This window comes from Tamandua tetradactyla, chromosome 21 (genome assembly GCF_023851605.1).
Source record: "Tamandua tetradactyla isolate mTamTet1 chromosome 21, mTamTet1.pri, whole genome shotgun sequence".
NCBI lineage: Eukaryota > Metazoa > Chordata > Mammalia > Pilosa > Myrmecophagidae > Tamandua > Tamandua tetradactyla.
In genome coordinates this window covers 49,342,357-49,367,976 of record NC_135347.1, presented here as the reverse complement: position 1 = coordinate 49,367,976, position 25,620 = coordinate 49,342,357, and the positions used below count along the sequence as shown (strand labels likewise).

The following is a 25,620-nucleotide window of genomic DNA, read 5'->3' as shown; positions in this document are numbered from 1 at the left end:
GGAAAAATAACTGATTGAACACATCCAATAGAAAATCGAAACCTCCCCTTAACTCTTGTCTTCCCCACTCCCACCCAATTATTTACTCCTGGTATTGCTGTGGTATGGTTGATGTCTTCCTGTTAAAAATAGTCCATAGCATGCAATAGTATTTCCCCCCCTATACCCCTATTATAAACTCTTTGTACAGGATTCATTACTTTGGCATAGATCATGCAAGAACTTATTTATATTTGTAGTGTTAATCAGTGGAGTACATGGCTCTATATAACCCCTTTCAATCATGTTCACCTTTAATATGGTAATATTATTTATAGACCCACTAATCAACTTCCTTCACTTCTATCTATTCTCTTATATTTAATTTCACCCTTATCAGATAACCCTTCAGCCACCTCTAGTTTCTGTGTATTTTCCATGTATCTTCTGTATTATAAGCCTCTGAGTTTACCTTTACCAAGGCAATAAAAGCAAAATCATATGGTATCTATCCTTTTATGTCTGGCTTATTTAACTCCGCATTATGGCCTCAATGTTCTTCCTTGTTGTCTTATGCTTTAGAACCTCATTTCGGCTTGCTGCTGCATAATATTCCATGTGTATACCACATTTTGCTTAACCACTTGTCTGTTGATGGGCACCTGGATCGTTTTCATCTTTAGGAATTGTGAATAATGCTGCTATGAACATCAGTGTGCAAATATCAGTTTCTGTCACTGCTTTCAGCCCTTCTGGGTATACACTGAATAATGGTGTTGCTGGGTCATAGGGCAATTCAATATTTAGTTTTCTAAAGAACCATCAAACTGTCTTCCATACTGGCTATACCATTATATATTCCCACCAACAGTGCATAAGTGTCCCAATTTCTCCATGTCCTCTCTAACATTTGTAGTTTCCTGTTTGTTTAATGATAGTCATTCTTTTAGGTATGAGGTGGTATCTCATTGTAGTCATGATCTGTATTTCCTTTATAGCTAATGAAAATGAGCATTGATTCATGTGTTTTTAGCCACCTATATTTGCTCTTCTGAAAAACATCTATTCATATCTGTAGCCCATTTTGTAATTGGGTTGTTTGTTCTCTTGTTGTTGAGTTGTAGATTTCTTTATGTATATAGGATATTAATCTTTATCTGATATGTGATTTTCAAATATTTTCTCCTATTGAATTGGCTGCCTCTTCACCTTTTTGACAAGTCCCTTGAGGTACAGTAGCATTTGACTTTGAGGAATTCCCATTTATCAAATTTTTCTTTTTATTGTTTGCACTTTGGGTGTAAAGTTTATAAAGCTACCTCCTATTACTAGGTCTTGAAGATGTTTCCCTACATTTTCTTCCAGGAGCTTTATGGCACTAGCTCTTACATTTAGGTCTTTGATCCACTTTGTGTTTTTTGTTGTTGTTGTTGTTGGCATGGGTAGGCTCTGGGAATTGAACCCGGGTCTCTGGTGTGACAGGTGAGAACTCTGCCACTGAGCCACCATTGCACCGTTGTATTGATTTTTGTGATGAATGTAAGGTAGGGGTCCTTTTTCATTTTTTTGGCTGTTGATATCTAGTTCTCCCAGGCCCATTTATTGAAAAGACTCTTGTTCCAGTTCAGTGGATTTGGGGGCCTTCTTGAAGACCAATTGACTATAGATTTGGTAGTCTATTTCCACACTTTAAATTCAATTCTAGTGATCAATCTGTCTATCTTTGTGCCAGATCCATGCTGTTTTTTTTTTTTTTTAAACATGGGCAGGCACCAAGAATTGAACCTGGGTCTCTAGCACGGCAGGTGAGAACTCTACCTGCTGAGCCACTGTGGCCCACTCTAAGATCCATGCTGTTTTGGCTACTGTGGCTTTATAAGCTTTAAAATCAGAAAGTATTAGTCCCCATCTCACTCTTCTTTTTAAAGATATTTTTGGTTATTGAAGGTCGTTTTCCTTCCAAATAAATCTGATAACTAGCTTTTCCAAGTTTTCAAAGTATCTTTTTGGAATTTTGATTGGTATTGTGTTGAATCTGCAGATCAATTTAGATAGAACTGACATCTTAATACCATTTAACCTTCCAATCCTTGAGCATAGAATATCTTTCCATCTATTTAGATCTTCTTTGATTTCTTTTTTTTATTTTTAACTAAAAAAAATTAACAAACAAAACCTTTAGATATCATTCCATTCTACATATACAATCAGTAATTCTTAATATCATCACATAGTTGCATATGCATCATTTCTTAGTACATTTGACTCGATTTAAAAAAAGAAGTAAAAAGACAACAGAAAAAGAAACAAAATGATAATAGAGAAAAAAAAGACTATACATACCATACCCCTTACCCCTTGCTTTCATTTACCACTAGAATTTCAAACTGAATTTATTTTAACATTTGTTCCCCCTATTATTTATTTTTATTCCATATGTTCTACTTCTTCTGTTGATATAGCAGCTAAAAGGAGCATCAGACATAAGGTTTTCACATTCACAGAGTCTCATTGTGAAAGCTATATCATTGTTCAATCATCATCAAGAAACATGGCTACTGGAACACAGCACTACATTTTCAGGCAATTCCCTCCAGCCTCTCCACTACATCTTGAACAACAAGGTGATATCTACTTAATGCATAAGAATAACCTCCAGGATAACCTCTCAACTCTGTTTGGAATCTCTCAGCCATTGACACTTTGTCTGATTTTATTCTTCGCCCTTGTGGTCGAGAAGTTTCTCGCAATCCCTTGATGTTAATTCTCAGCTCATTCTAGGGTTTTTCTCAGTCCCTTGATGCTGAGTCTCAGCTCATTCCAGGATCTCTGTCCCACGTTGCCAAGAAGGCCCACACCCCTGGGAGTCATGTCCCACGCAGAGAGGGGGAGGGTGGTGAGACTGCTCGTCATGTTGGATGGAGAGAGGGGCCACATCTGAGCAACAAAAGAGGCTCTCTTGGGGGTGACTCTTAGGCCTAAATTTTAAGTAGACTTGACCTATCCTTTGTGGGGTTAAGTTTCATGTGAACAAACCCCAAGCCTGGGGGCTCAGCCTATAGCTTTGGTTGTCCACACTGCTTGTGAGAGTATCAAGAATTCAACTTGGGGAAGTTGAATTTCTCCCCACTCTCACCATCCCCTGAAGGGGGCTTGCAAATACTTTTCCACTCACCGATCAAATCATTCTGGGATTCATGGGGGCATCACTCTGGACAAACCAACAAAATCTCATGTGCTACCTGAGATTCCAAGTACTTATGACATTCAATCAAACTATCTACATGAGTTACATTAGGAAATGCTAGTCAAAATCTAAATTTTGTAACAAATAAACATTTTTTGCTTTAGTCTCACACACAAGGTGACATTTTAAAGTATTAGTTATCATCTATTTTCAGCACCCTGCAATAATGACAATCCTTTGTTCTTCCTCATGCAAAAACAGTTTTAAAATATGTACATTGTACATTTCACTATTATTATACACTCTAGGCATTCCTAGATTATACCATCTCGATCTTTACCATCTATCTTTCTTTCTGATTTCATTTATGTCCCCAGCCCTCCTCCCTCTATCATTCTCACATGCAGCTTCATTCAGTGTTTTAAGATAATTACATTACAGTTAGGTAGTATTGTGCTGTCCATTTCTGAGTTTTTGTATCCAGTCCTGTTGCACAGTCTCTATCCCTTCAGCTCCAATTACCCATTATCTTACCCTATTCTATCTCCTGATGGTCTCTGTTACCAAGGAAATATTCCAAGTTTATTCACTAATGTCAGTTCATATCAGTGAGACCATACATTATTTGTCCTTTAGTTTTTGGCTAGTCTCACTCAGCATAATGTTCTCAAGGTCCGTCCATGTTGTTACATACTTCATAAGTTTATTCTGTGTTAGAGTTGCATAATATTCCATTGTATGTATATACCACAGTTTGTTTAGCCACTCATCTGTTGATGGACATTTTGGCTGTTTCCATCTCCTTGCAATTGTAAATAATGCTGCTATAAACATTGGTGTGCAAATGTCCGTTTGTGTCTTTGCCCTAAGTCCTCTGAGTAGATACCTAGCAATAGTATTGCTGGGCCATATGGCAATTCTATATTCATCTTTTTGAGGAATCGCCAAACTGCCTTCCACAGTGGTTGCACCATTTGACATTCCCACCAACAGTGAATAAGTGTGCTTCTTTCTCCACATCCTCTCCAGCACTTGTCGTTTTCTGTTTTGTTGATAATGGCCATTCTGGTGGGTGTGAGATGATATCTCATTGTGGTTTTGATTTGCATTTCTCTAATGGCCAGGGACATTGAGCATCTCTTCATGTGCATTTTGGGCATTTGTATTTCCTCTTCTGAGAAGTGTCTGTTCAAGTTTTTTTCCCATTTTGTAATTGGATTGGCTGTCTTTTTGTTGTTGAGTTGAACAATCTCTTTATAAATTCTGGATACTAGACCTTTATCTGATATGTTGTTTCCAAATATTGTCTCCCATTGTGTAGGCTGTCTTTTTACTTTCTTGATGAAGTTCTTTGATGTACAAAAGTGTTTAATTTTTGAGGAGCTCCCATTTATTTATTTCTTTCTTCAGTGCTCTTGCTTTAGGTGTAAGGTCCATAAACCCACCTCCAATTATAAGATTCAAAAGATATCTCCCTACATTTTCCTCTAACTGTTTTATGGTCTTAGACTTAATGTTTAGATCTTTGATCCATTTTGAGTTAACTTTTGTATAGGGTGTGAGATATGGGTCCTTTTTCATTCTTTTGCCTATGGATATCCAGTTCTCTAGGCACCATTTGTTGAAGAGACTGTTCTGTCCCAAATGAGTTGGCTTGACTGCCTTATCAAGATCAAATGTCCATAGATGAGAAGGTCTATATCTGAGCACTCTACTCGATTCCATTGGTCAATATATCTATCTTTATGCCAGTACTATGCTGTTTTGACCACTGTGGCTTCATAATATGCCTTAAAGTCAGGCAGTGTGAGACCTCCAGCTTCGTTTTTTTTTCCTCAAGATACTTTTAGCAATTCGGGGCACCCTGCCCTTCCAGATAAATTTGCTTATTGGTTTTTCTATTTCTGAAAAGTAAGTTGTTGGGATTTTGATTGGTATTGCGTTGAATCTGTAAATCAATTTAGGTAGAATTGACATCTTAACTGTATTTAGTCTCCCAATCTGTGAACATGGAATGCCCTTCCATCTATTTAGGTCTTCTGTGATTTCTTTTAACAGTTTCTTGTAGTTTTCTTTGTATAGGTCTTTTGTCTCTTTAGTTAAATTTATTCCTAAATATTTTATTCTTTTAGTTGCAATTGTAAATGGAATTCGTTTCTTGATTTCCCCCTCAGCTTGTTCTTTACTAGTGTATAGAAACACTACAGATTTTTGAGTGTTGATCTAGTAACCTGCCACTTTGCTGTACTCGTTTAATAGCTCTAGTAGTTTTGCTGTGGATTTTTCCGGGTTTTTGATGTATAGTATCATATCATCTGCAAACAGTGATAGTTTTACTTCTTCCTTTCCTTCTTTACTCCTTCCTTTATTTCTTTTTCTTGCCTAATTGCTCTGGCTAGAACTTCTGACATGATGTTGAATAACAGTGGTGATAGTGGACATCCTTGTCTTGTTCCTGATCTAAGGGGGAAAGTTTTCAGTTTTTTCCCATTGAGGATGATATTAGCTGTGTGTTTTTCATATATTCCCTTTATCATTTTAAGGAAGTTCCCTTGTATTCCTATCCTTTGAAGTGTTTTCAACAGGAAAGGATGTTGAATCTTGTCAAATACCCTCTCTGTATCAATTGAGATGATCATGTGATTTTTCTGCTTTGATTTGTTGATATGGTATATTACATTAATTGATTTTCTTATGTTGAACCATCCTTGCATACCTGGGATGAATCCTACTTGGTCATGATGTATAATTCTTTTAATGTGTTGCTGGATTCGATTTGCTAGAATTTTGTTGAGGATTTTTGCATCTATATTCATTAGAGAGATTGGTCTGTAGTTTTCTTTTTTTGTAATATCTTTGCCTGGTTTTGGTATGAGGGTGATGTTGGCTTCATAGAATGGATTAGGTAGCTTTCCCTCCACTTCAATTTTTTTGAAGAGTTTGAGCAGGGTTGGTACTAATTCTTTCTGGAATGTTTGGTAGAATTCACGTGTGAAGCCATCTGGTCCTGGACTTTTCTTTTTGGGAAGCTTTTTAATGACTGATTCAATTTCTTTACTTGTGATTGGTTTGTTGAGGTCATCTATTTCTTCTTGAGTCAAAGTTGGTTGTTCATGCCTTTCTAGGAAGTTGTCCATTTCATCTACATTGTTGTATTTATTAGCATAAAGTTGTTCATAGTATCCCGTTATTACCTCCTTTATTTCTGTGAGGTCAGTGGTTATGTCTCCTCTTCCATTTCTGATCTTATTTATTTGCGTCCTCTCTCTTCTTCTTTTTATCAATCTTGCTAAGGGCCCATCAATCTTATTGATTTTCTCATAGAACCAACTTCTGGTCTTATTGATTTTCTCTATTGTTTTCATGTTCTCAATTTCATTTATTTCTGCTCTAATCTTTGTTATCTCTTTCCTTGCTTGCTTTGGGGTTAGTTTGCTGTTCTTTCTCCAGTTCTTCCAAGTGGACAGTTAATTCCCGAATTTTTGCCCTTTCTTCATTTTTGATATAGGCATTTAGGGCAATAAATTTCCCTCTTAGCACTGCCTTTACTGTGTCCCATAAGTTTTGATATGTTGTGTTTTCATTTTCATTCACCTCAAGATATTTACTGATTTCTCTTGTAATTTCTTCCTTGACCCACTTGTTGTTTAAGAGTGTGTTGTTGAGCCTCCACGTATTTGTGAATTTTCTGGCACTCTGCCTATTATTGATTTCCAACTTCATTCCTTTATGATCTGAGAAAGTGTTGTGTATGATCTCAATCTTTTTAAATTTGTTGAGACTTGCTTTGTGACCCAGCATATGGTCTATCTTTGAGAATGATCCATGAGCACTTGAGAAAATGGTGTATCTTGCTGTTGTGGGGTGTAATGTCCTATAAATGTCTGCTAAGTCTAGCTCATTTATTGTAATATTCAAATTCTCTGTTTCTTTATTGATCCTCTGTCTAGATGTTCTGTCCATTGATGAGAGTGGGGAATTGAAGTCTCCACCTATTATGGTAGATGTGTCTATTTCCCTTTTCAGTATTTACAGTGTTTGCCTCATGTATTTTGGGGCATTCTGGTTCAGTGCATAAATATTTATGATTGATATGTCTTCTTGTTGAATTGTTCCTTTTATTAGTAGATAGTATCCTTCTTTGTCTCTTTTAACTGTTTTGCATTTGAAGTCTAATTTGTTGGATATTAGTATAGCTACTCCTGCTCTTTTCTGGTTGTTATTTGCATGAAATATCTTTTCCCAACCTTTCACTTTCAACCTATGTTTATCTTTGGGTCTAAGATGTGTTTCCTGTAGACAACATATAGAAGGATCCTGTTTTTTAATCCATTCTGCCAGTCTATGTCTTTTGATTGGGGAGTTCAATCCATTAACATTTAGTGTTATTACTGTTTGGGTAGTACTTTCCTCTACCCTTTTGCCTTTTGTATTTTATATGTCATATCTAATTTTCCTTCTTTCTACACTCTTCTCCACACCTCTCTCTTCTGTCTTTTCATATCTGACTCTAGTGCTCCCTTTAGTATTTCTTGCAGAGCTGGTCTCTTGGTCACAAATTCTCTCAGTGACTTTTTGTCTGAAAATGTTTTAATTTCTCCCTCATTTTTGAAGGACAATTTTGCTGGGTATAGAATTCTTGGTTGGCAGTTTTTCTCTTTTAGTAATTTAAATATATCATCCCACTCTCTTCTTGCCTCCATGGTTTCTGCTGAGAAATCTACACATAGTCTTATTGAGTTTCCCTTGTGTGTGATGGATTGCTTTTCTCTTGCTCTCTTTCCTCTTTGACCTCTGACATTCTGACTAGTAAGTGTCTTGGAGAACGTCTATTTGGATCTATTCTCTTTGGGGTGCGCTGCACTTCTTGGATTTGTAATTTTAGGTCTTTCATAAGAGTTGGGAAATTTTCAGTGATAATTTCTTCCATTAGTTTTTCTCCTCCTTTTCCCTTCTCTTCTCCTTCTGGGACACCCACAACACGTATATTCGTGCGCTTCATATTGTTATTCAATTCCCTGAGTCCCTGCTCATATTTTTCCATTATTTTCCCTATAGTTTCTGTTTCTTTTTGGATTTCAGATATTCCATCCTCCAGTTTACTAATCCTAACCTCTGCCTCTTGAAATCTGACGTTGTCGGTTTCCATTGTTTTTTTTCATCTCTTCTACTGTGACTTTCATTCCCATAAGTTCTGTGATTTGTTTTTTCAGACTTTCAGTTTCTTCCTTTTGTTCATTCCTTACCTTCTTTATATCCTCCCTCAATTCATTGATTTGGTTTTTGATGAGGTTTTCCATGTCTGTTCATATATTCTGAATTAATTGTTTGAACTCATGTATCTCATTTGAATTGTTGGTTTGTTCCTTTGACTGGGCCATATCTTCAATTTTCCTAGTGTGATTTGTTATTTTTTGCTGGCGTCTAGACATTTAATTACCTTAATTAGTTTATTCTGGAGATTGCTTTCACTTATCTTACCTGGGGTTTTCTTGCTAGATGAGTTTGTTGTCTATCTGTTCTTTGACCTTCAGTTCAGCTTTTTCTGGGCCTCTAGCTTAAGTTTTGTTTAACAGAGGGTAATTTTTCTGTTCTTGTTTTCTTGTTTCTTGTCCTGCTTGTAAGGTGACTTTTCCCTCTCCACCCTTAGGAGGGTCTACATAGGTATTACAGACTCCAGTGGGGTTTTCCCAGACTAAACTGGCCTCCTATCAGGGGGAAGGAGTCACCTGTGTCAGTTTTCCCTGAGGGTGAGACCCAGCAGGTTGAAAGACTTTCCTGTGAAGTCTCTGGGCTCTGTTTTTCTTATCCTGCCCAGTATGTGGCACTTGTCTGTCTATGGGTCCCACCAGCAAAAGATGTTGTGGCTCCTTTAACTTTGGAAGGCTCTCCCTGCTGGGGGCATGGTGGAGACAGAGGAGAGATTGTAGGCTGGTTTTAATGGCTTCAAATTGCCAAGCCCTGGGGTTTGAATTCCTTGAGAGGGGGATTCCCCCTAAGTTGGGCTTCACCTCTCCCTGGGGAAGGCGCATGTGGGAGATAGCCCTGAAAACAGTCTGTTTCTGCCTATGCCTGGGGCAGTTGCAGCACGAGTAGTCCCTCCGCTGAATCCAGAGGCAGCCAAGCCTCCATAGAAACAGCCACAAAAACCTGTTTTGTCCCCTTTCCTCTTTTTCATTTAGCCCAATAAGCGACCTCCACCTTGACCAGTTTCGCCTGAGCTGGGGGCCTTTTTTTAGTAGTCAGAATTTGTTTATTAATGCCACAATTGGTATTTGGTTGGACTCAGTCCCTGCTACTATTAGAGTCTCTTTCCTTTCCCTCCAGGAAGCCGCCTGTCGGGGAGGGGCGCCGGAAGCTAGCCGCCGTGGCTTGGGGAACTCATGGTTCCGGAGACTCGCAGCCGGTCCAGCTGGTCCAGACTGGGGTACGCTGTGTGTCCGGTCACTATCATGGCTCTGGGAGCTGTTCTGTACTGTTTCTGGTTATTTAGTAGTTGTTCTGGAGGACGAACTAAAACGCGCACATTGCTAAGCCGCCATCTTGGCACCCCTTCTTTGATTTCTTTTAGCAATGTTTTATAATTTTCTGTGTACAATTCCTTTACATTTCTGTTAAGTTTATTCCTAAGTTAAGTTTATTACTAGATACTTGATTCTTTTATTTACTATTTTGAATAGAACTTTTTTCTTAATTTTCTCCTCAGTTAGGTCATTACTAGTGGATAGAAATATTACTGATTTTACACTTTTATCTTGTATCCCACCACTTTGCTGAATTAGTAGCTTTGTCGTAGATTTCTCAGACTTTTCAAAGTACAGGATCATGTCATCTACAAATAATGAATGTTTTACTACTTCCTTTTTGATTTGGGTACACTTTATTACTTTTTCTTGCCAGATTACTCTAGCTAGAATTTCTAGCACAATGTTGAATAATAATGTTGACAGTGGCCATCCTTGTTTCATTCCCAGTCTTAAGGAGAATTCTTTCAATCTCTTGCCATTATGATGCTGGCTGTGGGTTTTCATATATGCCCTTTATCATATTGAGAATGTTTTCTTCAATTCCTACCTTCTGAAGTGTTTTTATCAGAAAAAGATACTGATTTTATTGAATGCTTTTTCAGCATCAGTTGAGAGGATCATTTGATTTCTCCCTTCCAGTTGTGTTACTATATTGTATTACATTTACTTATTTTCTTGTATTGAACCACTTTTACATGCCTGGTATAAACCTCATTTGGTTGTGGTATATGATTCTTTTCATGTGTTATTGGATTTGATTTGCAAGCATTTTGTTGAGAATTTTTGCAACTATATTCATTAGGGAGATTGGCCTGTAGTTTTCCTATTTGTAGCATCTTTATCTGGTTTTTGTATTAAAGTGATATTAGCATCATTGTGGTAGTTATATTCAGTTGTCAGCTTGGCCAGGTGAAGGTACCAAGTTCTGTTGCTGTGGACATGAGCCAGTGGTATGTGATATTCATCTGTTGCTCATTATATCTGCATTCGGCTAAGAGGCATGCCTGCTGTATTGAATGATGTTTGATTTAATTGGCTGGTGCCTAAATGAGAGAGCTCAGTGTAGCACAGTCTAAGCAGCTCGGTGTACCTTATCTCAGCACTTGCAGCTCAGTCCAGGCCTTTGGAGATGCAGAAAGAAATCATCTTGGGGAAAGTTGTTGGAACCCAGAGACCTGGAAAGAAGGCCAGCAGAGACCATCCTGTGCCTTCCCACATAAGAAAGAACCTCAGTTGAAAGTTAGCTGCCTTTCCTCTGAAGAACTAATGAAATAAATCCCCTTTTATTAAAAGCCAACCCGTCTCTGGTGTGTTCCATTCCAGCAGCTAGCAAACTAGAACAATCATAAAATGAGTTAGGCAGTGTTCCTTTTTCCTCAATTTTTGGAAGAGTTTGGGCAGAATTGGTATTAGTTGTTTTTAGAACGTTTAGTAAAATTCTCCTGTGAAGCCACATCGCCCTGGGCTTTTCTTTGTAGGAAGATTTTTGAAGATTGATTGAATCTCTTTACTTGTGATTGGTTTATTGAGATCTACTTCTTTAGTCAGTGTAGGTTGTTTGTGTGTTTCTAGGATTTTGTCCATTTCATCTACATTGTCTGTTTTGTTGGCATATAATTGTTCATAGTATGGTCTTATGATTTTTTTTTTTCATTTCTTCAGGGTCTGTGGTAATTGTCACCTTCGCATTTCTGATTTAGTTTATTTGAATTCTCTCTCTTTTTTTCTTTGTCAGCCTAGCTAGGGGTCCATGCATTTTGTTGATTTTATGAAAAAGAGCCAACTTTTGGTTTTATTGATTCTTTCTGTTGTATTTTTTGTTCTCCAATTCATTTATTTCTGATTTATTCTTTGCTATTTCTTTTCTATTTTCTTTGGAGTTAGTTTGCTGTTCTTTCTCTAGTTTCTCCAGGTGAGCAGTTAAGTCCTGCTTTTTCTTCTTTTTATATATGGGCATTTAGGGTGATAAATTTCCCTCTCGGTACTGCCTTTGCCACATCCCATAAGTGCTGATATGTTTTATTCTCATTTTCATTCATCTCTAAATATGTACCAGTTTCTCTTGCAATTTCTTCTTTTACCCACTGATCATTTAAGAAAGTGTTATTTATTCTCAGTATATTTGTGAACAGTCTGATTCTTTGATGGTTATTGATTTCCAACTTTGTAGTTCTTGTGGTCAGAGAAAGTTGTTTGAATAATTTCAATCTTCTTAATTTATTAAGAGCTGTTTTGTGTCCCAGCATATGATAGTTCCTGGAGAACCACCTTTACAGTATCTACCATCTTATCCTTTGGTTTTTATCCATCAGATCTATATATTCTTTTCCCTCTCCCTTTTTTGTGTTTTAAGATGACCTTACTGATATTCTTCCATTTTGTGCCCTTCTCTAGATCTCCCTGCCTTGTCTCTTTTATCAGCTGACAGAACTCCATTTAGTATTTTTGCTGGACAGGCCTCTTGTAAACAAATTCTCTTAGCAATTGTTCATCTGTGAAAATTTTAATCTCTCCCTTGCTTGTGAAGAACAAATTTTCTAGATAAAGGATTTTTTTGCCAGAAGTTCTTCACTTTCAGAATATTAACTATATTATACCACTCCCTTCTCATATCCATTTTCCCTGTTGAGTAGTCCAAACTTAGTCTTATGTGACTTCCCTTGTATGTGGTGAATTGCTTTTCTCTTGCTGGTTCCAGGACTTTCTGTTTCTCTTCAGCATTTGACATTCTGATTAGTATGTGTCTTGGACCGAGTATATTTGGATTAATTCTATTTGGGGTTCATTGAGATTCTTTGATTTTCATATTTATGTCTTTTATAAAAAGTTGGGAAATTTCCCCCATTATCTCCTCAACTAATCTTCCGAACCCTTTACTCTTCCTTTCTCCTTCTGATACACTGATAATTCTTATATTTGTGTGCTTCATGTTGTCCATCATTTCCCTGAGTTTCAATTCCAATTTTTCCACCTATTTTTTGCCATTCATTCTTTTGTGTGTTCAAATTCAGTTGTTCTGTCTTCTAGTTCAGAAAAATAATAAGATTTCTTTTGTCTCTTTAAACCTGCTGTTGTGTGTCTAGACCATATTTTTAATTTGGTTTACAATATCTTTCATCTCTGTGAGATCTGTTGTTTTTCTATTTATTCTCTCAAATTCTTCTTTATGCTATTCTAGTATCTTCTTGATATCCTTTATGGCATGAGCCAACCCACTGAATTTATTTAGGAGATTCGCACATACATCTTTGAATAGCTCCAAATTCTGTGTCTCCTCATATGTTTTAATTTGGTCATTTGGCTGGGCAATATCTGCCTGCATCTTCATGTACTTTGTGATATTCTGTTGGCTGCAAGGCATTTGATTATCTTGAGAAGGTTATTTTGAAAGTTGATTTCCCTTGCTCATCTAAAGTTTTGTATTTGTTTGGGTTTGCGTTGAAGGTCTCCTATTGTTCTTTGTCAGTAATTCCCCACCAAACCAAGGCCCAGACCTGTTGCAGGATATGCAACACTACTCAAAGATCTGTTGAAAGCTAGATAGATGGGCATTTTGCCAGACTATACTTCCCACGTCTCCCCAGCTGATGGTGCTCTTGGATGACATCTTCGCCTCAGGTCCACCTCTCCCTGACTGCAGCAGCCAGATCAGCAGCATGGAGACCGGTACAGTTCCAGTGAAGGCTTATGGACTTGGTGCATACTAAAAGCTGCCAACCCCAGCCAGGGCTTGGGGGTGGGCAATGTCCACCTTGGTGGAGAATCTGCTTGTGGGTCTGGTGCTCTTCAGACTCCCACTTGGAGTGTCCTTGGGCTGTGGGACTGAGTATTTCAGCTGCCCCTGCGCTCAGTCAATATGGAAGTATCTGGTTGTGTTACACAGTTCAGCTTGCTTCTTCAGCTGCACTTCTCTGCCCATGCATGCCTGAGGCCTCTAGGGCTCTGTGGGGAATGAGAAGTGGTAGTGGGACCCAGTGAGTCTCTTTTGCTGACCAATTGTCATACCAGCTCCATTCTGTGTCTCCCCCTCCTCCCAAAAGAAGGGTCCCCAGTCTCTGCCAAAAACAAGGTGTCCACAGCAGCCTGCCTCGGATCAGGGACAGGTACTCTGCACTGGCTAGAAGGTCTCTGTGTTCAGTCAAACCAATTGGGCTGGCTTCCCCATGTGTTTTAGTTTGCTAAAGCTGTTAGAATACAATTATACCAGAAGCAGAACAGCTTTTAAAAAGGGAATTTCTTAGGTTGCAAGTTTACCGTTCTAAGGCTGTGAAACGTCCAAATTAAGGTACCAACAAGACTCGAAAAAGGCTGAGTCCATCCAGAACACCTTTGTCAGCTGTGAAGACATGTGACTGGTGTCTGCTGTGGTCTTTGGCTTCTGGACACCTCTCTCAGCTGGGAAGGCACTGGTGGTGTCTTCCTAGCTTTCTCTGCTCATTTCATAAGTCTTTCCTGTGCATGTTTTCCTTCTGCATGTCTTAGTTCTCTGGCTGTGCGGGCTCTAATGCTTTTTCCAAAATAGTTCCCTCTTAAAGAACTCCAGTAAACAACCCCACTTTGCATGAGTGGAGACACAGCTCCATAGAAACCTAATCAGAAGGTCCCACCCATAATTGGGTGGGTCACATCTCCATGAAAACAATTAAAACGATCCCATCCAGCAAGATTGAATCATGATTCAAGAACATGGCTTTTCTGGGATGCACAACAGTTTCAAACTAGCACAACATGGGAGTTCCCAGCTGTGAGGCTGGGATCTCCCGAGCTAGCTGCTGAGGCAGGAAGGAGTACAGGAGTGCCTGGCACCTTCAGGACCTATTCCTTCCTGTTCACTGCTGCTTATGCCAGGTGGAGCCACAACTGAGTACATTCATCCCATTCTCTCCATCCCAATTTCTGTGCTTTTTCATCCAGGACCTTCCTGTATAGTGTAGGATACCCTCTTTTTCACTGTACCCTGAAACTGCTATCCCAGTTATTTTCCTGTCACTTTTCTAGTTATTCCATGGAGAAGAAGTTAACTCAGCCTCTCTTCTTCCACCATCTTCCTGGAAGTAGTGACAGTCTTTATTTAAGCTGTACCATGTTGGTCTGAGAAGTGCTGGTAGCATCTCTTGTAGGTGGTCAGACCTTAAACTAATGTCATGTTTTCAGCAAGTTTCTTTCATTGCAATTTACATACAACCTAACCCAGATTGGGTGAAGCAACAAAGAGATTTTTTGGGGTCATGTGGATGAAAAATTGAGGGGTTGACATAGATCTGGGTATGGATGGTGTAAGCATTGTCATCAGGATCTGGTCTCTTAGTCACATCTCATGGTCTTGCTTTCCTCTGTGTTGGCTTCATTCTCAGGCTCTATTTAGTTACATGTAGGCTTCTACCACTGCCAGGGTTTTATCTCTGATTCAAATCCAGTGGAAAAGAAAGGAGCACCCTCCCTCCTCCTCCATCTCCTACCAAACCAAAGTCTCTAATGCTTCTCATTGGCTTTGATTTGATCCTTTGCTCTTCTGAGTCTTCAATAATAGGAGAACTGATGTCCTGATGGTCAGATCAGAACCCCTCTTACCCCAGGAGCTGGGAAGGCTATGTTGACACTGACAGTAGAGAAGGGGACAATTCCTTAGAGGGAAATTGACTGACCACAAGTTTGGTAAAAATCAACGACATTGACTATATGTATCTTTCTCAATCTAGGACCATATTAATATTCATTTATTGGTATAAATACAAAGAATTTAGTGATAGAAGACCATCAGAAAGCATGCTTTAAGGTTGGATGATATAGAGCTGGAATTTAAAACAATAAATATATCTACAAATTACCAACTTTAATGAAATAGTTCCAAAAATTATAGTATTGGTTATCTGATCACTTATCTTACAAGCAGGACTGATATTCAAAATATTTAACATCCAATTTGGCAGTGGCATCAACCAGTTGGAATGACTTGATTCCAGCCAATCAGAAGTGCTGCTCATCATAAACAACTATCGTAGTGTACTTTGTGGTCCCGTGTGTGAGTGCTGAGGGGATGTCAGCCCAGCTTACAGGGAGGCATGTGGTGGCATTGTTAAGAGATGCTGCCACATTTCTTTCAAAAAAACAAATACTTTTACATAGGTTGTATGACACAATTTAAAAATATTCAATATTAAACCCTCAAAAAAACCCATAATTTTTTTCTTAGTTTATACTTAAAAACGGAAAATTTCAAATCTTAGCAGAAGTATTTGAATGAATTATGATCTTTATATATATTTGGAATTCTATTCCCTGTTTTTTATTGCATCAGACTCTGTAACCACATATTCTATAGTTGTTATTTAATTCTAGTAAAATGTGAACGTTAGTGTGACAATTTAATGGAGGATTAGTCTTCATTAAGTGCCATGGTAGTATGCTTGTGCATGAGGAGTTATTATATTCCTAGATGAATTTGTTGATTTAAACAAGTTATGCATTAAAAAAATGGAACTGACCATGATTAAGTAAACATTACTCATTAGTGTCTTTAAGAGCACGTATATAAAACAGGAGAGAAATACTATTGGTAAAGGGCTTGGAAACCGTATCTTGCAGGGCATGTCCGAAAATGATATTGGTTGTCTCCAACTCTTTGACGATCAGCTCCTGGGAAAGGGATTAGACTTCAGAGGGTGGAACTAGATCAAGGGAGGTAGGGCTAAAGGGAAATACTTCAATGCAAAATGGCAATATTTTCTCAGAGTAAAATACACTGAAATGGAGAGGGCTGTCACGTAAGGAAGTAAAGGGCTGGTTCCTAGAAGTGCTAAGGCAGATGCTGCATTATTACCTTCTTGGGACATTTTAATGGAACTCTTGCCTTGAACAAGAAATTGAAATGCAAGGTCTTTTCAGTTCTTCAAGATCGTACTAGTCCTTCTAAAATCTTTATATGTGGCATATATATAAGCATGACAAGCAATATTAATTATGTGGCAAGATATGTCTGTAAGTTTAAATGCTTTTTAATACCTGCAAAGATAAAGCTTTGCTCTCTCACCTAGGTGCTAAGGACTGCTAAAATAAATAAATAAATAAATAAAGGTGTGTGTGTGTGGAGGGCAGATTTGATTAAAACTTTCTGGGAGACTGTATTTTTTGCATATTTATTTGTAAATATCCAACTTCTATAATTTAAAAAAGCTTTTTTCCCGGTGCCTGCCCATGCAAAAAAAGAGCTTTCTAGGAGAAGGGGAAAGGTATTAATAAGAAAGGGAAAGGACTAAAACTCTACAATGTGGGGAGGGTATTGGACAAGGTGCTTTCAGTATATTATTTCATCTCATTTAATACTATTAGCTCCTCATTGCTTGGTTTGGAATTTATGGGAAGTAGTAATTCTTAGAATGATGAATTAAAGTAATTGATATTTTCTTTGTGGTTTTGGTGATGGAACACAGGACTGTTCTGATGGATACATGTGCAAAACACATATTCAAATTAAAAATGGAACCGTGGTGGCACAACAGGGAACATCTGCCTGTGTACAGACGTGTCTTCTTACTGAGGTGAGTAATTTAGCACATCATGTTCTCCTTTTTTGGCTTTGTAAGGTATAGATTAAGAAAAATTAAATATGTTAAAATATTTTTTAAAATAATTAACTGTCAAGGGGTCCTGGGTCTGCTGTAGCGGGAGAAGTGAACATCATTTGTAAGGAGGTATTTTCTTCTATAATGTTGAAAGTAGGAAATATAGTAAAGTTAAGAGTTTAAGCAGATTTTAGTGTGCCTTTTCCCTTTTAGTTTCTCTTGGATCTGAGGACCACACATGCATTACATTGCCTATTGATTTTTTTCTAGTAATACATAATACATAACTTATCTCTAGGCTGCCTTATGCATAACTGGAGACCTCTTTGCCTACTTTACATTTAACCCTCTTCTCCTATCCCCTTTAAAATATGCTGGATCTGAGTCTCATTCTTTAGGGAACTTTAACTTTTTTTTTTTTTTCAGTTTTTTTTTTTTTATTAATTAAAGAAAAAAAAGAAATTAACACAACATTTAGAAATCATTTAGGCAACTTTAACTTTTACTTGAAAATCTTGCTAAGTTAAATTAACAAATAGTCTTATTGTTTTTTCATGAAAATGATATACATCCATTGTAAAAATAATAATAATTAAAAATCTCCCATAATTCTCTGAACTGGAGGTGACCATTATTAATATTTTAGTAAATATCTTTCACACATTTCTGTCATTCACACACTTGCATACTTGTTGTTTGCAATGAGCAGTATATCATGAGTATCTTTTGCATGTCTGTAGAGTTAGAATTCCATAGTAATTTTTAATGGCTCTACTGCATTCCATCCATGGAATATAATTATATAATTATGTGGTGCCCATAGTGAAGTAAGGTACTTGAACCTAAAAAGATGATTTGTGGGAACCTGATTCCTTAAACACAAAGGAAGAAATTGCTGACGGTTAGAATTCCAAGCATCATGATAAAATGGGAGAGGAATTTTTTGTGAAGGAAGAGTCTGTTCTCATGACCTGTGAAATTAGACCCATTTGACAATCAGGCATTGCCCGCCCTCTGTCTGCATATGATGCTGGCCTGAATGAAACTCTTGCCAGTATAATTTGGTTTGCAAGGTGAATATTCTTGAGAGCATTGTGCTTACTAATAAGCTAAGTGCCCTCAGGTGGGTGCTGGAATCTTGATTATTGCTTCATGGTTCAAATAACAAACATCAAATCTGAAGCCAAGTATGTTAGGAAGCTTTTCAATTAATTGTATATTAACTTTAAAAATGCACATACAAATGATAATTTAAGAGATGAATTATCAGTTCTTCCCTAGCAAGTTGGCAAAGGTTTGAAAAGCACTCAAAAGTGGTTGTGCAAGTATGAAATGATTCTTTCTAGTTGGTTTTAATTTCACAAAGTTTAAAGAATGGGCAGACTATGGACAATCTATTCCAATTCTAGGAGTTTATTTTCATAAAATGTAAAATTTTCCAAGTGAAAAGTTTCAAATATGTAGACAAGTTGAAAGAATTTTACAGTGAACATCCATATACTTACCACCTGGATTCTGCCATTAACATTTCACTGTGCTTGCTTTATTATGTATCTTTCCCTCTATCCATCAATCAATGCATCATATTTTTTTGAGGCAATACTTTTACATCAAAGTAAGTTACAAATACTCATAAAACAATCAGAAGTACTCACAAAGATTTATCTTCATCTCACCGTTTTTTTTATAATAGGAGAAATGGTTGCACAACAGTAATGGATTGGTTTAGTTATAGCATATCTCTATGATGGATGCATCGTTAAAAATTATCTTCTAGGTGACTAATTACAAGGCTTTAATGCCCATATCAAGTTGAGTGAAAAAAATAGGTTTTATGGCATAAACAATAGAATTTTGAACTATGCATTGACTGTTATTTTAAATCATTATTCCTTTTCTCTGTTGTTTATCTCTTCAAAGAGTGAAACCTTTAACTCTTTTCTCTCACCTCATTGAAATCCCTAGGATTAATTTTGCTCTGTCTAGTGGCTTCATTTGGAGTCTCCATCAATCCTTGTAAGCTTCCTTTACTGCTGTAGCTTTGATGGGAATTTTATTTTCTCCCTTCACAAATAACAGATGAAGATTTTAAAGTTTAGAGAAAGACAGTCCAGTACCTCATCTCAGTGCTTCTCCAAGCTCCCTGAACCCCACAAAGGAAACAGTAATTGAAAGATTACTATTGCATAGACATACACATATCTACCTGAATTATAATATGGCCTAGAAATATTTTACCCCCTTCCAATCAGATAAGATTTTCTTAACCACTTTTCTTTTTGGTATCTTTTATTCCTTTTCTTTCTTTTCAAAGATTTGCCTTACAAGTTGTATTTCCTGTGGTGGTTTAAAGCTGTATATACCCCAGAAAAGTATGTTTTTCTATCTAATCCATTTCTGTGAAGGCCAGTCCATTGTAAGTGGGACCTTTTGATGAGGCCACTTCAGTTACGGTGTGATCCATCTCGTTCAGGATGGGTCTTAACCCTAATACTGGAGTCCTTCATCTGTGGAATGAATATGGAGAGAGAGTGCGAGTGAGAGAGTGCGCGAGTGAGAGAGAGCCATGGAATAAAATCTGGGCGAGAAGGGAGAGAACAGAAGATGCTGCCATGTGTCTTCCCATATGGCAAAGGAGCCAAGGATCTCTAGCAGCTCATCTTCAGGAAGATGGCATCGCATTGATGATGACTTGATTTGGTCATTTTCTCGGCCTCAAAACTGTAAGCTAATGAATCCCTCTAGTTTAAGCTAACCCATTTCATGGCATTCACTTTGAGCAGCCTAGGAAAATAAAGCATGTCCTCTATTTCTCTTCCTCAGAAATGTTTAAAACCACAGTGCTTCCTTAGACTACCACCCATGGAGGTATGATTCAACAAATATCTGACTAACCCATCAAAGAGATTTGCTTTCCCTTAGAACCAGCTCACTTGAAGGATTAGATGCCTCTGTACTTTGTTGTTAAGTGTGTTACCTAGAATTGATTGAATTCTTAAGAGTTTAGTTCCTACTAAAGTAAATTTTTTTTTAATAATTAAATTTACATAGAAAAATGAATAATAAATTAAAAAGAAAGATTTGCCTATATCTTTGGAAGAGTACTCACAGGAGTGGAATCTGATGATAAACCTATGGTCTTATGGTCAAATCCAATGTTTTATTTTAAATTATTATTTGGTAACATGATAAATTTAGACTATCTTTCTCTGGAAACTCCTCGCACAGATTATAACAACAGGACAATTACAAGAAAGAGTGCTAGATGTGGAGTCAGAAGTTCTGTTTTGTAATTGTATCTCAGACACTATCAATGTAACCTTGAGGAAACCTCAGTTTCTCATCCAAATACTGATCCTATTCACTTGTTTGTTTTTGGTAGGACTTAATAAGTATATAGTTCTATTATTATTGCTGGGGAAGCCAGGGACATAACTAGAGGCCGCCTCCCAGCCATTGCCTACCCTACTCTTTTTTCTGTTTGTGTGCAGATGTTTCAATATTTCCATTCAGCAACCTGGGGAAAATGTTAGGCCTCATGGAGTGTCCTGACATACTTAAATGAAAACCTAGAACAAGCAGTTCCAGCTGCTTGTCAAGGCAGGAACTCTCAGTGGCAGTCTCCCCATCCCCATGACAGGGCCCCCTTCCCATGTCCCTGACCTCAGGAAGCACCGATTTGTCTTTCCTCTACAATGGGAAGTAGGGCATGCAGAGCTGCCATCCACTGATCCTGACCTGAGCAGTTGGTCTCCCCAGGAGACCAGCCATAATGGAATCTCTCCCCCTGCTCTTTTGGACCCTTTGTGCTGTGCACGTAATAAAGTGATTATTTGCTGAAAGTTTCTGTAGTGCCTGAGCCTATGTTCTCATGACACACCATATAGTACCTCATTTCCACAATTACTAACACTTATCATGTTACACATAGCATTGTCTTTTTCTGGATATTCTATAATTATGCAAGAAAATTGCAGGGATGTGGATGGAGAAACTAGAAGGAACTAAAAGGTAGCAGAGACTCTGTAACTTTTCCTTTCTAGTCATGATCTGTTCCTGCCTGTTAGAGATTGGAAATAATCTCCACATTGGAAGATAATTGTTACTTCAGCTATTACCACCACTATGTCATTGAGTGGTACAGAGACAACTGAGAATAATTCTCATTTAAAAATTGCGTTATACTATTAAGCCATTTTTAAATAATAAAAGCATAATAATATGATATAATATGCAACATAACAATATATGATAAAATATCTAGTACTATAAATATAAAATATAATAAAATAGTTAAAGCATTTCATTTGAACTACACATATAATGTCTCACTTTCCTAGATTAATATTGGTCACAGTTGTATTTTTCTCTTACATTCTTTCTTTCTTCATCAGGATTTGTTCAGCAAATAGGCAATGAGTGGACTTCAAAACATCTTTATGAGAGATGCTTGCAGGTCTTGGGAAGATTAAATTAAACCTGAAGACCTAGGAAAGTTAGTTATCTTCTGATTTCTAGAAGTTTTCCTGTTGAAGAGAATAAACTTTCTTTGCATTGCCTCAGAAGACAGAACTAGTTCCAGTGTCTGGTGATTATCCTAGACAGATATTGCTAATGTGTATGGTTGCCTACAGTCAGCTTGCAGTATTGTGAGCTGTATCCTCTTTAGTGGAGATAGTCAGCTACTGAGTGGATAACCATTTCTCTTGAACAGTGGTTATAGACCCAAATGCCCAGGTGCCTACTGGTAATGAGCTGAAAGAAGTGCACTGATTGGAAGTGGGGTAGCTATGGAGAAATAGCGAGGACATGTCTTTTCCAAAGGGGCAGAAGACACTTAGCTCCAGGTCAATTTTCAAGAGAAGGCAGAGATCTGGAGTTTTATGTGTTGGCCTAATAAAAAGAAAAGAAAATATTGTGCAGGCCGAACAGACTGTTATCTATGGGCTGCAAATGGTCCTCAGGTCACAAGTTTATGACCTCTGGTCTTGAATATTACAGAAAAAAGTGCCTGCATGGTATAGAAGACTGAACTAGAGGCCTCTAAATTCTCTTAGAAATTTAAAGACCCATGGTTCCATACCTGTACATACATTTTCTATTAAAAGCTATTTAAAAGGAAAGTCTCTGCTAATAGTTGTTGCAATTACATGGGAAATCATGTCTCTTTCCTGGTCTAACCTGAACCAGCAATTTTGGTTATAGAGAGATAGCTAGACTTAGGAGATTTTTGTCTGTGACATTATCTCCTATGCTAAAAGAATAGGACTTTCATAAGATGTTTGTTTTTTTTTGCATGGGCAGGCACTGAAAATCGAACCTGGGTCTCCGACATGGCAGGGAGAACTCTGCCTGATGAGCTGCTATAGCCCACCCCTTTCATAGGATTTTAAAATCAAAATGAAATAGAATGAAAAGTGAAGTCATTGTGAAAAGTCATAAGTTGTACCTTCTTTGAATTTTTAAAATATAATTTAAAATGATAGTTACATTATGAGGTAGTGAAAAAATGAGAGCATTCAGAAATCTACCAAGTATATTGGGCTGTCTTTTAGTGTTAGTTTTGGGGAACAAGAGTGTCTGTAGGTTAATCATAATACATTAGACATTAATTGAGAGTAGCTAGTGTGAGCTTCTTGCAGCATTTCTGAATTTGTGAAATGACATGTAGGACTGTGGCAGAATTTGAACAAGATATTTTTGTTACCAATGATGAAAAGAAATCCATTGCTTTGATTTAAAATCCTCCAAATATAAATGAATATTATCAACATGAGCTTGTATTCCCAAACCCTTGGGAATATCTTATTATATGTGACACATTTCCATAAATAGGTGTTAATGTAAAACTTCACTTTATCAATTTATGATTCTCTTGTATTAAACTGAAAGCTTTTCATAGAGAAATTAAGATGGGATCATTTAACAGTAGTGAAAAACATGATTTAATAATTATCTGCTTTAATGAATGGGAGCTTATTGTAGAAAAGCCCTTATTGAAGTCTTAAATAAATGAAATGATAGCTCAAGAATAACTTCTTCATTTATGAAAATTTGAATCATTTTCATAGAATCCCAATGCCCCAAATTTTGCCCTTTGATTAAAACAATTCAGGTGCTCATACGTATTTGAGTTGGTCAATAATTTTTATATTATTGAGGTTTGTATTCTTCTATCTGAAGTTAGATTGCTGAAGTTCCGTTTCTTCCTTTTGAGAATGTGTCAGCGATGGGTATTGAACATATTTTATTTATTCATTTACTATCCTTTTTACTTTAGAGCCTCAGGTTACACCTTTAGATTGCATTTTTTTTTAAACTATGAAAATGATAGGATCGTAAAAATAGCAATAGTATGTTACTGGAAAAAAAGATTTTTGTCCTAGGGCCTTGTAGTCCACTAACTGGGACTTTCCTCAGACCAGAGCAGGTAGAATATTATAGAGAGCGGGGCCTTCAGCAGGAAACAACCTATCATAAATTCCCTGAAGCATAAAGCTGAGAATCAGTAATAGGGGATGATCTCAATTGCCAAAAGAACATATTCAGAGAATGATGATCTCTGAGGTAACCAGGGCTTCAAATATGCTCATTTGCCCTAAGGATTTTATTAAGTGGCTTCTAGGATGAATTCTATTTTGTATGTCTAAAACAGGCTCATATGTCAGAATATTATGTTTCTTTATAATAGAATAAATGACAAGTCACAGTTCTCAGTAAGTATAACATTTTCTCTGTAAAGCAACTGATTTTTTTAGGCCTTTTGATAAAGGTAAGTGATGAGTAATAGGTATGATTGTTCCTAGTACTCGAAAATGTAATGTTTACTTATTCTTAAAACTCATCAGAAACCACATATAGAGATGTGGCACTAAAACTATTTTAATTATCTAATGAAATCTGTTACTTAGAGGTCCTAATGCAATTTATTATTCTGCTGTGAAGGCAGGAAGTCTTATATAGAGTCAGGGACAGGTTCCTACATCCTACAGAAACTTCTTTCTTCTCTGGTCCCTTGGTACATGTGTTATATCACTTTGGTTCTAACGCACTCCTAGAATTTTGCAATGAGAACCTATCACCTAAATGGTTTCCTAAGGTTACTTTTTTTTTTTTTTGGCTTAATTTTCTTGTTTATTTTTAACTTTAAATTTTGATTTAATTTCAATTTATAGAACATCTTAAAGAATGGTACAATTAATTCCCATAGATCCTTTACCAAGAATCAGCAATTGCTTATATTTTGTCCCATTATTTTATAATGATTTCTGTATAAATGTATATGTTTTTATATATGCATGTATAATTTTATATGAATCATTTGAGAGTACATTGGATACAAGTGCCCTTTACCCCTAAATACTCAGTGTGTATTTCCTAAAAACAAGGACATTCTTTTACATAATTATAATACAGTTACAACAATCAGAAAATGTGACATTTACTCCTTACTACTATCTAATACACAATCTACATCCAAGTTTTGTCAATTGTCCCAGTAATATCTTGATAGCTATTTCCCTCCTTTCTAGAATCCAGTCCAGGAACATGCACTGCATTTAATTATGTCTTTAGTATTCTTTAATCTAGAACAATTCACCAGCCTTTCTTTGTGTTGTTGTCTTTGCATTTTTGAAAAATAAAGGCTTATTTTCCATCTGTATTTCCCCTTTGGTGGTAAATTGTCTGCTCCATTATTTTGCCCATTTTCTAATTGAAATTTTTTTTTTATTAATTAAAAAAAGAATTAACAAAACAATTAGAAATCATTCCATTCTACATGTACAATCAGTAATTCTTAATAACATCACATAGTTGCATATTCATCATTTCTTAGTACATTTGCATCGATTTAGAAAAAGAAATAAAAAGACAACAGAATAAGAATTAAAACAATAATAGAAAGAAAAAAAAAAAACCTATACCTCACATGCAGCTTCATTCAGTGTTTTAACATAATTGCATTACAATTGGGTAGTATTGTGCTGTCCATTTCTGAGTTTTTATATCCAGTCCCGTTGTACAGTCTGTATCCCTTCAGCTCCAATTACCCCTTCTCTTTTTTTTTTTAATTAACAGAAAAAAAGAAATTAACCCAACATTTAGAAATCATACCATTCTACATATGCAATCAGTAATTCTTAACATCCTCACATAGATGCATGATCATCATTTCTTAGTACATTTGCATCAGTTTAGAAGAACTAGCAACATAACCGAAAAAGATATAGAATGTTAATATAGAGAAAAAAATAAAAGTGATAATAGTAAAATCAAAACAAAACAAAACAAAACAAAACAAAAACCTATAGCTCAGATGCAGCTTCATTCAGTGTTTTAACATGATTACTTTACAATTAGGTAT

The 25,620-nt window shown here is 36.7% G+C and overlaps 1 protein-coding gene and 1 pseudogene across 5 annotated transcripts in view; one reads left to right on the top strand and one right to left on the bottom strand.

Moving 5' to 3' along the window:
• LOC143665781 (high mobility group protein B1 pseudogene) overlaps window positions 1-13,300 on the bottom strand; it is a 32,143-nt pseudogene extending 18,843 nt beyond the window's left edge.
• The window catches only part of ATG10 (autophagy related 10), a 437,178-nt gene that overhangs the window by 157,337 nt on the left and 254,221 nt on the right, over window positions 1-25,620 (top strand). For 4 of the 5 annotated variants that reach the window (XM_077139249.1, XM_077139251.1, XM_077139246.1 and 1 more), the window contains one exon: window positions 17,124-17,231. The exons of the other annotated variant lie outside the window; for it this stretch is intronic. In XM_077139249.1, coding sequence (XP_076995364.1) covers window positions 17,124-17,231 — 108 coding nt within the window. The remainder of the gene's footprint in view (window positions 1-17,123; window positions 17,232-25,620) is intronic. 5 annotated transcript variants of the gene reach the window in all.